The sequence below is a fragment of the Equus quagga genome, chromosome 1 (assembly GCF_021613505.1).
Source record: "Equus quagga isolate Etosha38 chromosome 1, UCLA_HA_Equagga_1.0, whole genome shotgun sequence".
In the NCBI taxonomy this organism is placed as follows: Eukaryota; Metazoa; Chordata; class Mammalia; order Perissodactyla; family Equidae; genus Equus; species Equus quagga.
In genome coordinates, this window is record NC_060267.1 from 18941857 (window position 1) to 18958056 (window position 16200).

At 54.3% G+C, this 16200-nt stretch overlaps 1 protein-coding gene across 10 annotated transcripts in view; it reads left to right on the forward strand.

Annotated features, from left to right (window-relative positions):
• The window catches only part of KMT2D (lysine methyltransferase 2D), a 42099-nt gene extending 25929 nt beyond the window's left edge, over positions 1-16170 (forward strand). For 8 of the 10 annotated variants that reach the window (XM_046661926.1, XM_046661978.1, XM_046661948.1 and 5 more), the window contains 21 exons: positions 1147-1270; positions 1396-1480; positions 1586-1652; positions 1763-1995; positions 2096-4873; positions 5012-5152; positions 5276-5443; positions 5602-5761; positions 6425-6500; positions 6670-6845; positions 6945-7075; positions 7754-7886; positions 7965-8092; positions 8230-9370; positions 10243-10379; positions 10471-10601; positions 11098-11145; positions 12282-12567; positions 12810-12883; positions 13012-13120; positions 13281-16170. In XM_046661926.1, the coding sequence (XP_046517882.1) occupies positions 1147-1270; positions 1396-1480; positions 1586-1652; positions 1763-1995; positions 2096-4873; positions 5012-5152; positions 5276-5443; positions 5602-5761; positions 6425-6500; positions 6670-6845; positions 6945-7075; positions 7754-7886; positions 7965-8092; positions 8230-9370; positions 10243-10379; positions 10471-10601; positions 11098-11145; positions 12282-12567; positions 12810-12883; positions 13012-13120; positions 13281-13373 (6419 nt within the window). In that variant the 3' untranslated portion in view covers positions 13374-16170. The remainder of the gene's footprint in view (positions 1-1146; positions 1271-1395; positions 1481-1585; positions 1653-1762; positions 1996-2095; positions 4874-5011; positions 5153-5275; positions 5444-5601; positions 5762-6424; positions 6501-6669; positions 6846-6944; positions 7076-7753; positions 7887-7964; positions 8093-8229; positions 9371-10242; positions 10380-10470; positions 10602-11097; positions 11146-12281; positions 12568-12809; positions 12884-13011; positions 13121-13280) is intronic. The other 2 variants (XM_046661968.1, XM_046661996.1) reach the window with 1 other exon arrangement.
• Positions 16171-16200: the final 30 nt, after the last annotated feature.

Sequence of the window (16200 nt, forward strand, 5' to 3'; positions counted from 1 at the left end):
GCTTTGTAGCTGTGGTAAGACCAGAAGTTTAGGACTTGGAGGGAAGTGGTGCAAGAAAAAGCAATCAGGTAGGTGAAAAGACTTGAGTGAGACTGTAGTGGCAGGAAAGCTGGGGGTTATATTTGGAGACAATGAGTGAAGTGGTTAGGCTGGGGTAGGCTGTGTGTGGAGGGAAGTGAGTGGGCACTACCAAAATTGTGGAGAGGTAAGAAGGGGGTCCAGACTGAGGAAAACCTCAAATTATAATAGCATTTATTGAGTGCTCTTTGCCAAGTGGTGTGCTGAGCGCTTTACATTCCTTGTCTAATTTAATCACAAGAAACACATTAAATGGGTACTAATTATTATCTCTGATTATAGAAAAGGAAACTGAGGCATGGAGGTTAAGCAGCTTTCTCAAGATCCCATAACTAACAGAGCTAGAGTTTGAATCCTGGCCTTCTAATCCTGTTAACAGTTTTACTGCCTCAAAATACCAGGAGAGGGAGTTTACTTAGTCTTTTAAAAATGAGGAGTCAGTTAAGTTTTCTGAGCAGTTGGAGAAATATACGATGTACAGGATTTTAGGAAGATTTAAGTTTTTGGTGGTTGCTTATTTCTTCTGTTCTACCCAGGATCCTGGACAGGCAGGAGAGTGGGCTGTATGTGATGTATGTTATGCCCAAAACAGCTCTGGCATCTAGGGCTTTGGCACATTGCCCATGTCTTGGGTTCTTGGCCTGTATCAGTTGCCCTAAGAACACTACTTTTGAAGAACGCTTTCTAAGTTATAAAGTGTCCTCGTATTCTTGTCACATTTGCTCCTCTGAATAGCTCCAGGAGGTAGGCAAAGTAGGGATAATGATCTCCATCAAATAGAGGAGTAAACTGAGGCTCAGAGAGGTAAAATGACATTGACACATTAGCTCAACAAATCTTTACTGAGGACCTTTTCCTAGCAATGTGCGAGTAAAAACAGGTCCATGTGTCCTGTGAGTAACAGCTGAGCCACCCAGACTACCTGGTTCCTAGTCTAGTGGTCTTTCCACCATGTCATTGCCATGTTCTGCTTGACTTGGTGTGGAGGTCAAATTGTTGGAAGGAAAGGCAGGCATGGAATGAAGCATTGACCCAATTGCCCAGCTCAGTTGGCTCTTCCCTCTCCAGACCTGGACAAGTTTGCTGCAGAAGATATCATTGATCCCATTGCAAAGGCCAAGATGGTGGCTTTGAAAGGCATCAAGAAGGTGATGGCTCAGGGAAGCATTGGAGTGGCACCTGGTATGAATAGGTAAGACTTGTGGGGTGAGCAGGATGGCCCTTTCCTTTCTCATTCCTTCTCCCTACATGTCCTGCCCCTTTGCCTTTCACCTTTCCCCATCACCAACACATCCTGTTTCCTTTGGTGGCCTCCAGGCAGCAAGTGTCCCTGCTAGCCCAGAGGCTCTCAGGGGGGCCCGGCAGTGATCTGCAGAACCACGTGGCAGCTGGGAGTGGCCAGGTAATTGGTCAGGTGGAAGTAGGAACTTGTGTCCTATGCCATCAGGCCACCCTTTGTAGGGCCTGGTATAGAACAGTGACCTTCTAGCAGTCTCTCTCATCACAGGAGCGGAGTGCCGGTGACCCCTCCCAGCCTCGTCCCAATCCACCCACTTTTGCCCAGGGAGTGATCAGTGAGTATAGGGGTGAGGAGGAGTATGCAAGGAAGTGGCTTAGGGCGTGTGGAGGAAGAGGGATTGGGATCACCATTTCACAGGTCCTGACATCTCGCTTCCTTTCCCAGATGAGGCTGACCAGCGGCAGTATGAGGAGTGGCTGTTCCATACCCAACAGCTCTTACAGATGCAGCTGAAGGTGCTAGAGGAGCAGATTGGTGTGCACCGCAAGTCGCGGAAGGCTCTGTGTGCCAAGCAGCGTACTGCCAAAAAGGCAGGCCGTGAGTTCCCAGAGGCTGATGCTGAGAAGCTTAAGCTGGTTACGGAGCAGCAGAGCAAGATCCAGAAGCAGCTGGATCAGGTGGGGAAAGCACACTTCAGCCCAGCAAACAGGAGCCTGGGAAGAGGGATGGCATGGGTGGGCAGGCTCCAGGCTAACCTTCCCAACCCTCCCCTCTTAGGTCCGGAAGCAGCAGAAGGAGCACACTAATCTCATGGCAGAATACCGGAATAAGCAGCAGCAGCAGCAGCAGCAACAACAGCAGCAGCAACACTCAGCCGTGCTGGCCCTTAGCCCTTCCCAGAGTCCCCGGCTACTCACAAAGCTCCCTGGTCAGCTGCTCCCTGGCCATGGGCTGCAGCCACCCCAGGGGCCACCTGGTGGGCAAGCTGGAGGTCTTCGCCTGCCCCCTGGGGGCATGGCACTACCTGGACAGCCTGGTGGCCCCTTCCTCAACACGACCCTGGCTCAACAGCAACAACAGCAACATTCTGGTGGGGCTGGGGCCCTGGCTGGCCCCTCAGGGGGCTTTTTCCCTGGCAACCTTGCTCTTCGAGGCCTAGGACCTGATTCAAGGCTTTTACAGGAAAGACAGCTGCAGCTACAGCAGCAACGCATGCAATTGGCCCAGAAACTGCAACAACAGCAGCAGCAGCAGCAGCAGCAGCAGCACCTCCTAGGACAAGTGGCAATCCAGCAGCAACAGCAGCAGGGCCCAGGGGTACAAGCAAACCCAGCTCTGGGCCCCAAGCCCCAGGGGCTTCTGCCTCCCAGCAGCCATCAGGGCCTCTTGGTCCAGCAGCTGTCCCCCCAACCACCCCAGGGGTCCCAGGGCATGCTGGGCCCTGCCCAGGTGGCAGTGTTGCAGCAGCAGCAACAGCAGCAGCAACAGCAGCACCACCCTGGAGTTTTGGGTCCCCAGGGCCCGCACAGACAGGTGCTTCTGAACCAGTCTCGGGTGCTGAGTTCCCCCCAGCTGGCACAGCAGGGTCAGGGCCTTACAGGACACCGGCTGGTCACAGCCCAGCAGCAGCAGCAACAGCACCAACAGCAGGGATCCGTGGCAGGGCTTTCCCATCTTCAGCAGGGTCTCATGCCACACAGTGGGCAGCCCAAACTGAGCGCTCAGCCCATGGGCTCCTTACAGCAACAACAGCTTCAGCAACAGCAGCTACAGCAGCAGCAGCAACAGCTACAGCAGCAGCAGCAACAGCTACAACAGCAGCAGCAGCAGCAGCAACAACTTCAACAGCAACAGCAACAACTACAACAACAGCAGCTACAACAGCAGCAGCAGCAGCAGCAGCAGTTTCAACAGCAGCAGCAGCAGCAGATGGGCCTCTTGAACCAGAGCCGAACTTTACTTTCTCCGCAGCAGCAGCAGCAGCAGCAGCAGCAGCAGCAGGTGACGCTTGGTCCTGGCATGCCAGCCAAGCCTCTGCAACACTTTTCTAGCCCCGGAGCCCTGGGCCCAACCCTCCTTCTCGCGGGCAAGGAACAAAGCATTGTAGAGACAGCTCTTCCTCCAGAGGCCACTGAGGGGCCCTCCACACATCAGGGAGGGCCGTTAGCAGTAGCGACTGTTCCTGAGTCCGTGGCCACTGAACCAGGGGAGGCAAAGCCCTCACTCTCTGGGGACGCGCCACTCCTGCTTGTCCAACCCCAGGCCCAGCCTCAGCCCAACTCTGTGCAGCTGCAGCCACCTCTGAGGCTCCCAGGACAACAGCAGCAGCAAGTTAACTTGCTCCACACAGCAGGTGCAGGAAGCCATGGGCAGCCAACCAGCGGATCATCTTCTGAGGCCTCACCTCTGCCCCACCTGCTGGCCCAATCCTCTGTTTCTTTAGGGGAACAGCCTGGGCCCATGACCCAGAACCTTCCAGGCTCTCAACAGCCCCTTGGATTAGAGCGGCCCATGCAAAATAATGCAGGGTCACAGCCTGCCAAACCAGGATCTGCCCCGCAGTCTGGGCAGGGCCTGCCTGGGACTGGACTCATGCCTACAGTGGGTCAGCTTCGAGCACAGCTCCAAGGAGTCCTCGCCAAAAACCCACAGCTGCGGCACCTGAGTCCTCAGCAGCAGCAGCAGCTACAGGCACTGCTCATGCAGCGGCAGCTGCAACAGAGTCAGGCAGTACGCCAGACCCCACCCTACCAGGACCCTGGGACCCAGCCCTCTCCCCTCCAGGGCCTCCTAGGCCGCCAGCCCCACCTTGGGGGCTTCCCTGGATCCCAGACAGGCCCCCTCCAGGAGCTAGGAGCAGGGCTTCGACCTCAGGGCGCACCTCGGCTCCCCACCCCACAAGGAGCCTTATCCACAGGACCAGTCCTTGGCCCTGTCCATCCCACACCTACACCATCCAGCCCCCAAGAGCCAAAGAGACCTTCCTCACAATTACCTTCTCCCAGCTCCCAGCTCCCCTCTGAAGCCCAGCTCACCCCCATCCAGCCAGGGACCCCAAAACCCCAGGGGCCACCCTTGGAACTGCCTCCTGGGAAGGTCTCACCTGCTTCTGCCCAGCTTGCGGATGCCTTCTTCGGCAAGGGGGTAGGACCTTGGGACCCCCCAGACAACCTTGCAGAAGCCCACAAGCCAGAGCAGAGCAGCCTGGTACCTGGCCATCTGGAGCAGGTGAATGGGCAGGTGGCACCCGAACCACCCCATCTCAGCATCAAGCAGGAACCTCGGGAAGAGCCATGCGCCTTGGGAACGCAGGCAGTGAAGAGGGAGGCCAATGGGGAGCCAATAGGGGCACCAGGTACCAGCAACCACCTCCTGCTGGCAGGCCCCCGCTCAGAGGCCGGGCATCTGCTCTTGCAGAAGCTTCTACGGGCAAAGAATGTGCAACTCAGCACTGGGCAGGGGCCTGAGGGGCTGCGAGCTGAGATCAACGGGCACATTGACAGCAAGCTGGCTGGGCTGGAGCAGAAACTACAGGGTACTACCAGCAACAAGGAGGTGAGTACTCTAGCTAGAGTGGAGAGGTCAGAGTGAGGAGGCCTGGAGCCTGGGGGCAGAGTGAGCAGATCTGGGTCAAACAAGAGGTGAGGGCTCCAAGGAGGACAGCAGCCTTCACTGTGGGTTTATCTGGCTTAGGATACAGCAGCCAGGAAGCCTTTGACACCGAAGCCCAAGCGGGTACAGAAGGCAAGCGACAGGTTGGTGAGCTCCCGAAAGAAGCTGCGGAAGGAGGACGGGGTCAGGGCCAGCGAGGCCTTGCTGAAACAGCTGAAACAGGTGACCCCCAGGAGCCAGTCCCCGGGTCCCGTCCCAGGATAGGGGGCACCCTGGCCCCCAGCTGTGCAGTGGTGGAGATGTACGTGCTGCAGGTTTCCAACCTTGTCATCTTGCCCCTCCTAGGAGCTGTCCCTGCTGCCCCTAACAGAGCCTACCATCACCGCCAATTTCAGCCTCTTTGCTCCTTTTGGCAGTGGCTGCCCGATCAATGGGCAGTGCCAGCTGAGGGGGGCCTTTGGAAGTGGGGCGCTGCCCACTGGCCCTGACTATTATTCCCAGCTGCTTACCAAGGTCAGAAAAATGGTGATACCTTTCGGGGATGATGAGATTCTTGGGGAGGTGGAGGTGGGAGTGGAAGACTTGAGGAAATTGCTGATGTACTGTGGGGCCAGGAGATTATGTCAGTCTCCCTATGCCATCTTGCACACAACACCCCACCCCACCCCCAGAATAACCTGAGTAACCCGCCGACACCACCCTCGTCGCTGCCCCCCACCCCACCCCCATCGGTGCAGCAGAAGATGGTAAATGGTGTCACTGCATCTGAAGAGCTGGGGGAGCACCCCAAGGATGCTGCCTCTGCCCGGGACACTGAAGGCACACTGAGGGGTAAGTCAGGGGCAGAGGGGCTTCTCCCCTAGCAGGACTTGGTGGCTAGGGTCCAAGCCAGTTAGTGTGCCTTGACACACAGTTTAAGCTGTGAGTGGGTTGCATATTACTCTGTGTGCATACACAACAGGAAGGGAGGGTATGAGATAGGAAGGTCCTCTTCAGGACTCCTTTGCTGGAGGCAAGGATGGGCTTCTGGAGTCTAGAGAAAAGGCGACAGGAGGGGGATGGCAGGGAGAGGGTTAATGGAGCTTTCGTTTGTAAGGAACAGCCTAGCTTTAGTGGGTATGGAACCACAGTCAGATCTGGATTTGGATCCTGACTCCTGCATTCGTTTAGTTGTGTTACTGCAGCTAGGTAACTTGATTGACTTGTGTGAGCCTCAATTTCCTCACTGTAAAATGGGTATTATAATACTGGTCTCATGGAGTTGTTAAAAGATTATAAACAAAGAGTGAACCTAGATCCCAGGGCCTGGCACATAAGAAAGGCTCACTAGATGCAGCTTGTCTAACCCAGACTGGTAAATGGGTGGATGGGTAGACAGTGGTCACAATAACTAAGCTAGAGCTTGTACTAGTCAGGCCTGGAATATAGAGGAGAAAGCACCATCAGCTCCGGTGAACCTCAGCCTGACTTTTCTTCTCCTTACCTACCCCTCAGATGCTTCAGAGGTGAAGAGTCTAGACCTGCTGGCCGCCTTGCCTACACCCCCTCACAATCAGACTGAGGATGTCAGGTGGGAGTGGGGCCGGAAATGGAGATAAGGAATGGGAGTGGGGGGCAGGTTGCCTCATTTTTCCTTTGGCCAATAGCAGATTTCAAGTAAGGATAGGACATCTAGTCTCTATATTTGGGAGGAGGCGTCTGTAGGGCTGTAACAACAAATATCTACTTTTGGGTTACAGGATGGAGAGTGACGAGGACAGTGATTCTCCTGACAGCATTGTGCCGGCTTCATCTCCTGAGAGCATCCTAGGGGAGGAGGCTCCTCGTTTCCCTCAGCTGGGCTCAGGCCGGTGGGAGCAGGACGACCGGGCTCTCTCCCCTGTCATCCCCATCATTCCTCGGGCCAGCATCCCAGGTAAAGGCTGCTCTGGGCATGGGCCAGGCCAGGCTGGGTTGTCTGAGGCTGGGGGAGAGAGGCAGTTGGAGCTTACACAGGTCCCTCTTTCTCATTCAGTCTTCCCAGATACCAAACCTTATGGGTCCCTGGACCTGGAGGCCCCTGGGAAGCTGCCTGCCACAACTTGGGAAAAGGGCAAAGGAAGCGAGGTGTCAGTCATGCTGACGGTCTCTGCTGCTGCAGCCAAGGTGTGTCCTGGGGGTGACTTGGAGGCCAAGGGGATACTGATCAGAGGGCAGTCCCTAGAGCTTGTCTGGATAAATTCGACCATTCAAAACTATGTACTAAGGACCCACTGTGTGTGAAAGCCTGGGTGAGACTGTGGGATTAGGGTAAATGAAGCATGAGGGGTCCCTGACCTCAAGGAGCTCATAGTCCAGTGGTCAAGACACAAGTCAACAAATAAGGAGAATGTGTGTAATGTGACCAGTGCAGCAAGACAGCATGTCTCCAGTCACATTGGTGGCACTCTGTTCTTTTGAAAAGGTTAACAGGGTTTTGTGGTCAAAGAAAATTGGAAATCCCAATTAAAACAACAAAACAGGTTTCTTTACTGCCAGACTCCTCAGCTCCTTTAATTGGCTAATGTGGATCATGAGTCTCCAAGTTGTGGATATAGTGTGCATCATTTCCAAAACTTAGTTGACACAGGTCCCTTTTGATGGAGCTCCTGTTAATGCCCACAGCAGTTTGGGAAAGGCTACTGTAAGGAGGTGTGTGAGAGGAGCTGGATGGCGCAGGGGCAGGACTGACCAGCTGCTTGGGGAGTGTGTGCTGGGTGTCCTTGTCCCCACCAAGCTGGTGGTAGTGCTTACTCTGCACACTCTGCCAACACGGCTCTCCCATCCCCTTCCCTGCCCTGGCAGAACCTGAATGGTGTGATGGTGGCAGTTGCAGAGCTGCTAAGCATGAAGATCCCCAACAACTACGAGGTGCTGCTCCCAGAGAGCCCAGCCAGGGCAGGCATTGAGCCTAAGAAGGGGGAAGCTGAGGGCCCTGGTGAGTGTGGCAGGAAAACTCCTTGGGACCTACAGGGAATGATTCTGGTGGGAGGCCCTGACCCCTTCCTTCCTGCAGGCGGGAAAGACAAGGGTCTGGGCGGCAAGAGTCCAGAAGCTGGCCCTGATTGGCTGAAGCAATTTGATGCTGTGTTGCCTGGCTATACCCTCAAGAGCCAGCTAGACATCTTGAGCCTCCTGAAACAGGTGGGTCTTGGGGAGGAAAAGGGATGGGTACCTGGCTAGGGCAAAGAAGGCAGAGAATGGAATCTGGGTGCGACGAGGGAGGGAGCTACTTAAGTAAGGAGCTGGCACTAACATACAGGGTGCACGCCCTCCCGTAGGAGAGCCCTGCCCCAGAGCCACCTACCCAACACAGCTACACCTACAATGTCTCCAATCTGGATGTGCGACAGCTCTCAGCCCCGCCTCCTGAAGAACCCTCCCCACCCCCATCCCCCTTGGCACCCTCTCCTGCTAGCCCTGCTACTGAACCCCTAGTTGAACTTCCGGCTGAACCCTCAGCTGAGCCACCAGTTCCCTCGCCTCTGCCACTGGCTTCATCCCCTGAATCAGCCCGGCCCAAGCCCCGAGCCCGGCCCTCTGAAGAGGGTGAAGATTCCCGGACCCCTCGCCTCAAGAAGTGGAAGGGGGTGCGTTGGAAGCGGCTGCGGCTGCTGCTGACGATCCAGAAGGGCAGTGGGCGGCAGGAGGATGAGCGGGAAGTGGCAGAGTTTATGGAACAGCTTGGCACAGCCCTGCGACCCGACAAGGTGCCTCGAGACATGCGGCGCTGCTGCTTCTGTCATGAGGAGGGTGATGGGGCCACTGATGGGCCTGCCCGCCTGCTGAACCTGGACCTGGACCTGTGGGTGCATCTCAACTGTGCCCTGTGGTCCACGGAAGTATATGAGACGCAGGGTGGGGCGCTGATGAATGTGGAGGTTGCTCTGCACCGAGGACTGCTAACCAAGTGCTCCCTGTGCCAGCGCACTGGTGCCACCAGCAGCTGTAATCGCATGCGTTGTCCCAACGTCTACCATTTTGCCTGCGCCATCCGTGCCAAGTGCATGTTCTTCAAGGACAAGACCATGCTCTGTCCAATGCATAAGATCAAGGGGCCCTGTGAGCAGGAGCTGAGCTCTTTTGCTGTCTTCCGGCGGGTCTACATTGAGCGGGATGAGGTGAAGCAAATCGCCAGCATCATCCAGCGGGGAGAGCGGCTACACATGTTCCGTGTTGGAGGCCTTGTGTTCCATGCCATTGGACAGCTGCTCCCCCACCAGATGGCTGATTTCCACAGTGCCACTGCCCTCTATCCCGTGGGCTACGAGGCTACGCGCATCTACTGGAGTCTCCGCACCAACAACCGCCGCTGCTGCTACCGCTGCTCCATTGGCGAGAACAACGGGCGGCCGGAATTCGTCATCAAAGTCATCGAGCAGGGCCTGGAGGACCTGGTCTTCACTGATGCCTCTCCCCAGGGTGAGCACTGGGCCCTTGAAATGATAATATGGATTTGGGCAAGTTTCTCCCAGAATCACATTTATGATGTCAAGAAGAGATCTTCAGGGTCCCTGTGAGTGACCTTTCCCCAACCGCAGGCAGGCAGAGGTCTCTTAAGATGCCCAGAGAACATGTTTTAGTCTCTCTCAGTCATCTTACATTCTCTTGTAATTGCAGAGATTCTGCTTGTCTAACTTCACGTGTTCCAGCTCCCTTTCCTAGCCTCAGTTCTGAGACCCTGTCGGCTGGCTCGTCCAATCCGATTCTAACCTCGAGTTCCTTATGGTTGCGTTCCCCTGGACAAAATTCTTTTGATCTTAGTTTTAGTGTTAATGATAAAAATAACAGTAAGAGCAGTTACTTTTTAGTGAGCGTGTACTGTGTGCCACAGACAGCTAAGTGACTGATAGAGGTCATTTTGTTCATGCAACCCGATGAGGTAAGTACTATTATATTGGGTTTGTATGTGAAGAAACTGAGTCTTAGAGAGATTTAAGTATTTGGCTTATGGTCCCCATGACCAGTATTAGAACCTGAATCCAATCTTCCCAACTCCAAAGCATGCCTGTTGTTCTGGCTCTCAGCAAGGCCCGTGGCCTGTGCTGGGTCTTCTAGGCCCTGGGGTCATGTTTCTGTGTCCCAAGGCTCTCTGATGCCCCTCCAGGGTGGGAAGCCTCCTGGCTTGTTGAGGGAGACAGACTGGGAGGCCAAGAGAAAGTCTTGAAGAACCACACGCCCTCACAACGGGGAGATGTGCACGCTATAGAAAACAGCCTAGCTCCGGGTCGAGGTTAGGACTGAGATCAGTGAGCAAAAGTTCCCTCTGAGGGCTGCTCTCTTTCCTTGCTTAGCTGTGTGGAATCGCATCATTGAGCCTGTGGCTGCCATGAGAAAAGAGGCCGACATGCTGCGGCTCTTCCCCGAGTACCTGAAAGGCGAGGAACTCTTTGGGCTGACGGTGCATGCCGTGCTGCGCATAGCTGAATCAGTAAGGAAGGGGCTGGGGCAGGGGGGCACTGGGAACAAGGGTCCTGCCCCAGAAGTGCTCAGGCTAAGATGAGCACGACCTGTGCCCACAGCTGCCTGGAGTGGAAAGCTGTCAAAACTATTTATTCCGCTATGGACGCCACCCCCTGATGGAGCTGCCACTCATGATCAACCCCACTGGTTGTGCCCGATCAGAGCCTAAAATCCTCACACACTACAAACGGTGAGCTTGTGGGGCTGGGGCCAAGGGGTGTGGGTGTGGGTGTTGGTAGGGATTCTCTGGCCAATTATGAGGGTTTGGGGTTACAGATCAGTTCCCTTGAAGAGACTGGGGGTTCCCTGTAAGCCTCCTGATTAGAGGGTGCGCAATTATCACTAGGGTCTCCCTTTCCTCCTCCCCTAATCTGCTCAGTTATCCTGGGGTGACCTGGGGGCTAGGACAGACTTATCTTGGGCACCTTAGAAATGGCTGCTGGGGAGGTTCTGGGTAGACAGCAGTGAAATTTTATGAAATGTGTAAGGGACACAGTCACCTCCTTCCTCTCCTGTTTTGCTTTCAGAGGGCCTATGATTGTCCCAAACCTCAGACACCCCATGAGTGCTAGGGTCACCTTCCCTTCCCCTGGCTGAGTTGGTATCAAAAATAAATAATTAGAAATATGATAGAAAAATAATAAAACCTTACATTTGTATAGCACTTTATACTTTTTTTTTCAAAGCGTTTTCACATCCATTATCTCATTTGATCCTCACAACAACCTTATGAGGTAGGTAGGGCAGGTGGTATGACCCCCGTTTTACAGCTGAGAAAACTGAGACCCAGAAAGGTTAAGTGACTAGACAAAGGTCACACAGCTGGGACCAGAACCTTACCTCTTGACTTGTGGTTCACTGTTCTTTCTGTGTATCACGGTAGCCTGATTTTGGTCCCTGGGTAGAGGGAGGCAGAATGCACGGTAGCAGGGCCTTCTTGAAGGCCTTCGGTTGCTCCTTGGGCTGTCGTAGAATGTCAGACTCTACCCTCGTCAGCCCTAGTCCTCGATGCTCTACAACAGTGGTTTTCAAACTATGAGTGTTCCAAAAGCCCTGGAACCCATAAACTGCGTGGGCAGAGCTTGGCCCTCCCCATGTATGGCCCCCCCTTCCCCAAATTGGGGAAAACCAATTTGAACCAGAAAAGTTCCATTTTCATCTAGTTTATGTATTGGAGTTCCACCAAGATTTTGTTAAAGAAGAAAAAAGATTTCTGCTAAATAAAAAAGAATCAAAAATGTTTGAAAACCACTGCTCTGGGATGGGCAAGAACTTGGCTGGTGCCCTAGGGTGGTGAAAGGCTTCCTGCCAGGCAGCAGTCATTCCCCTGCACTGAGCCACCTGCACGGAGCCCAACGTTACATCAGAGAAGGGGACAGTCTGGAGAAAGGAAAAGATACCACCTTTTGGCTGAATTCAGAGCCAGTTTTAATTCAGATCCAGCCCAGGTTCAGGGCTTCCAGTATGAGCAAGAGGTAGGACTCAGACATTTGAGCAAACCATGAGCTTAAATTCCAGGCCTGGACTGCTTGGGGAAGACCTCCCAGAGGAGCATGGCCTGGAGGATGGTTTGGCAGGAGGGTGGTAGAAGGTGGGGAGATGGGAGAGTGGGCTCAGTGTAGGGGAATTGGTGCCACCCCCTCCCTCCACCCCTCACCCCCCATCCTGGGCTCTCTGTGCCACCCAGGGTGTCAGAAGGGTCCCCGTAGCTAGTTGCTGCCTCACCAAAGCCAAGGCCCAGATGCCTCCACTCCATTCCTAAGGCAGCACACGTCCCTAACTGGTGTGTTGCAAATCCCAGGGAGGAGGCGGGTGGCGTGTGCTTGATCTAAGGGAGAACTCTCTTGTCATGGACTGTATCGCCTCCCAGGCCCCACACCCTGAACAGCACCAGCATGTCCAAGGCATATCAGAGCACCTTCACAGGAGAGACCAACACCCCGTACAGCAAGCAGTTTGTGCACTCCAAGTCATCTCAGTACCGGCGGCTGCGCACTGAGTGGAAGAACAATGTGTACCTGGCTCGCTCCCGTATCCAGGGCCTGGGGCTTTATGCAGCCAAGGACCTAGAAAAGCACACAATGGTCATCGAGTACATTGGCACCATCATTCGCAACGAGGTGGCCAACCGGCGGGAGAAAATCTATGAGGAGCAGGTATGGGCTGGCAGAGGGGCCATCATGGTGCATGGTCCATGCTTAGCCAAGGAACAAGGGGCAGGACTGAGGCCAGAGGAGCAGGTGGAAAGCTGTGGGAGGAGGAGAAGAGAGGTGGGAAAAAGGAAGAATGAGAAATGAAGATAAGCCCACTGCCTAAGTCCACCACCTGATCCCACCACCACCACTGCTGCCGTTTTCTGATATTCTTGCCCCTCCTTCTGCAACCTCTGCCTTTCTAGAATCGAGGCATCTACATGTTCCGAATAAACAATGAACATGTGATTGATGCTACGTTGACCGGAGGCCCTGCCAGGTGAGAGAAGAATGAAGAAGGAGGGATTTAGGGGTTCCTGAGGGTGACATTCTGGGGGTGGGCTAACAAGGAACCAGAATCATCCCAACTCAGTTGCCTGGCATCCCTGACTCTGTCCTGCTTCCTAGGTACATTAACCATTCCTGTGCCCCTAACTGTGTGGCAGAAGTTGTGACGTTCGACAAGGAGGATAAAATCATCATCATCTCTAGCCGGCGAATCCCCAAAGGAGAGGAGGTGAGAGGAAGCATCCTGAGTGAGTGACAAAGCAGCTCCCTCTTCTCTGCCATTCCTCAGGAGCCCAATTCCAAGGCCACTGCCCTTAGATCAGATCTTCTCTGCCCTCCCCCACTGCCTCCGAGGGGCTGGCATTGATTCTGCCCTCTTCTCTTTCCAGCTGACCTATGACTATCAGTTTGACTTTGAGGACGATCAGCACAAGATCCCCTGCCACTGTGGAGCCTGGAATTGTCGGAAATGGATGAACTAAGAAGCTTTGTGGCTACCAGGCAGGGGAGTCCCCCCACCCCCAATCTCTTCCCTGAAAGGGTTGAGGGGGAAGAGAGGTAGCAGCCAGAGCCAGGACCCAGGGCTGGGGCTGCCGGCTGACCGGAGCCCCTGGAGCAGGAGGCTGGGGCAGAGGGCCCTAGGCCAAGCCCACCCTGGGCACCAGGGACAACCCTCTTCCCCGCCACCGGCCCCCAGGCTGGCATCTCTGCCCCCAGCTCCAGGAGGGGCCAGACAGAAGCAGCCATTGGGCATCTCAGGTTTGAGGGGGATATGGGCCGGGAACTACCCAGAAGCATCTGGGAGGCAGCAGGGAGGGGGGAGGAGGATGTGTGGCCGGGCCTCACAGCCCTGCTGCTCCCACCGACCTCTCCGGCCCAACTCAAGGCTGCAAAGAGACTTGACTAAGCTTGACAATCCCAAAGGCCGGGTCCCACACCTGGCCCTGCCTGCCGGGTCCTGCCCCCACCCTCACCCCCATCCCTTTCCCTCTCAATCTGTCTCTGTCTCCCTCTTCTCCTCTGTGTTTCTGTCTCTCTATGGGTTGTGTTTCCTTGTTTTCCACTCTGACAAATGCAACATGAACGGGAAAGAGGCGCCCAGCTGCCCAGGAGGGCACGCCAGGCAAGCCGGGCAAGGAGACCCCACACCCACACCTACCTCATTTAAGTGTTGGATTTTTTGCTGTTTTGAAATGTGAGACCCTCTCCAAGCCCCCTACTGCCCCAACCCTCTCCCCCACCTCACTGCCCTCTTCTGAGTGGGTGGAAGGAGGGTAGGAGGAGGAAGAAAAAACAACAACAAAAAATCCATCTTTGTTTTTAATTATGGGCATGGGATGGTGGTTGAGGCTAATGATGATGAAGATTGGGGATGACTGGCCCCTAGTTGCTCTAGGACTTCCTTCTCCATCTGGACATGGGGGCAGGAGGGGTGTGCTAAACCTAGGACCAGGATATCTCCCTCCTGTTTTCCCAACCCCATCATGAGCCCATTTGCCCTCCAGCCCCTGGATGGGGTGGGTGGGTGGTAGGGTGAGGGCTATCCCTGAGTGGCATGCCCATACCCAGTGAGGCAGGGTGTGGCCCGGAGCTCCCACTTTCCCTCAGTCACCAAACTGCTGCTGGTCTGGTGGGAAGGGGTGGTGATGTGGGGATGGGGGAGCTTAGTGTCAGCGCGGGGGGGGGGGGGGGTATTTATCTATTTATACATGGGATTGTACATAGTCTTGTGGGGCATGGGGGAGCCGGCTGGAGGTGAGAACCCTCCCCTCTCCCCCCACCCCCGGGGAGAGCAAATGTAAAACTACTAATTTTTGTGCTTTATATATTCTATATAAATATATCTATTTTCTTTTTACAAAACCAGTTTATAAATGGTAGGGGGGTGTGGGGCGGACACATGGAGCTCCCCTTGTGGGGGGGCCCCTCCATTACCCAACCTACCGCCCTTTTCCTCACCCCCTCCTCCCCACCCCCTGGCTGTGACTGCTGTAAGGTGGGGGTATAGAGGCTGGGCGAGTCCCACCCCCTGTTGTATAGTTGGACTATGTTATAACGCACAAAAGTGAGCTGGCCCCAGGGGGAGCCAGAGGGTGATGGGGTCCCTGCCTCCCTTTCCTTCCCCTTTCTGCCCAAGCTTGTGCTGCAGTTGAACCTCTTCCTGGGGGTAGGGGTAGGTCAGGGGGTGGGTGAGGCCCCAGACCCCTCTCTGGTAGGGAGCCATGGGGATGAAGATGAAGCTTATATGCAGTTCTCTCCTAGGGGCTGTGGGCAAAGGGCATTTTGTAATTAATATTTTCAAGAATCAAATGTCTGGAGTGTAGGGATGGGCTTGGTGACAGTGGATGGGCAGGCCTGCTGGAGGGGGAGCACGGTCGCTGTTGTGATTTTAGGTTTGTTTTGTTTTGTTTTTGAATTTGGGGGGTTGCGGATTGATGGGGGTAGGGAGTTTTTTTTTTTTTTTTTTAAGCTGCTTCCTCAACTGTTTCAAGCTGCAAATGTTTAAGAGAATAACATCCCCTCACCCCCACAGAAACCACTGTAATTAAATCAGACAGTGGGGAGACTGGGCTGCTGCCCCCAAAGCCATTGGATGTTCCTTTTCCAAGAGCAAAAGGCCTAGGCTACAGGGAGGGAGAGATTGGCTCCTGTGAGTCAGGCTCTGGTTGGGGCTTGGGCCCTGGGATTGGGAAAAGGGGATGGGGCAGACTTTGTAAGCATATGCTAGGTATCCGATAGTCCTGTAGAATTTAGTGAAGAAACCTTATACAGTTTTTAATTTTTATATAAACTAACTCAGACCCAAGCTACAGGTTGGAATTTTGGTTGTTGGTTTTTTTAAGTACCCCGCCTGTATAATTGCATCAGAATTCCCTCCTCTCCCCTTCCCCCCGTGTTTGTATTTTGGGTTGGTTTACACTTGCACATATTCAATTTTCAGTTTTTCCCCTTTACGGTCTTCTCCCTTCACCTCCAGGACCCTCCCCCTTTTTAAAAAATAAATCGCTGACAAGTGTGAATCCCGTGAAGACTTTATTTTGTGTTGTGTGTATCCTGTACAGCAAGGTTGGTCCTTCGTAACAACGGATGAAATGATTCCCTTTTTTAAAGCGCCCTCTCTCCCTCCTCCCCCAGCGCCCCTGTCCTTGGCATGTTTTGTATCAGCGATCATTCTGAACTGTACATAATTTATGTTGCAAGAGGCAAAGGGCAAGTTTTGGATTTTGCTTCTTCCAAGTTTGTTTTTAAACGACAAATAAAAAAACAACATTTTAAATACAAGCGGCTCCGTCCCGTCAGCCTCGCCGT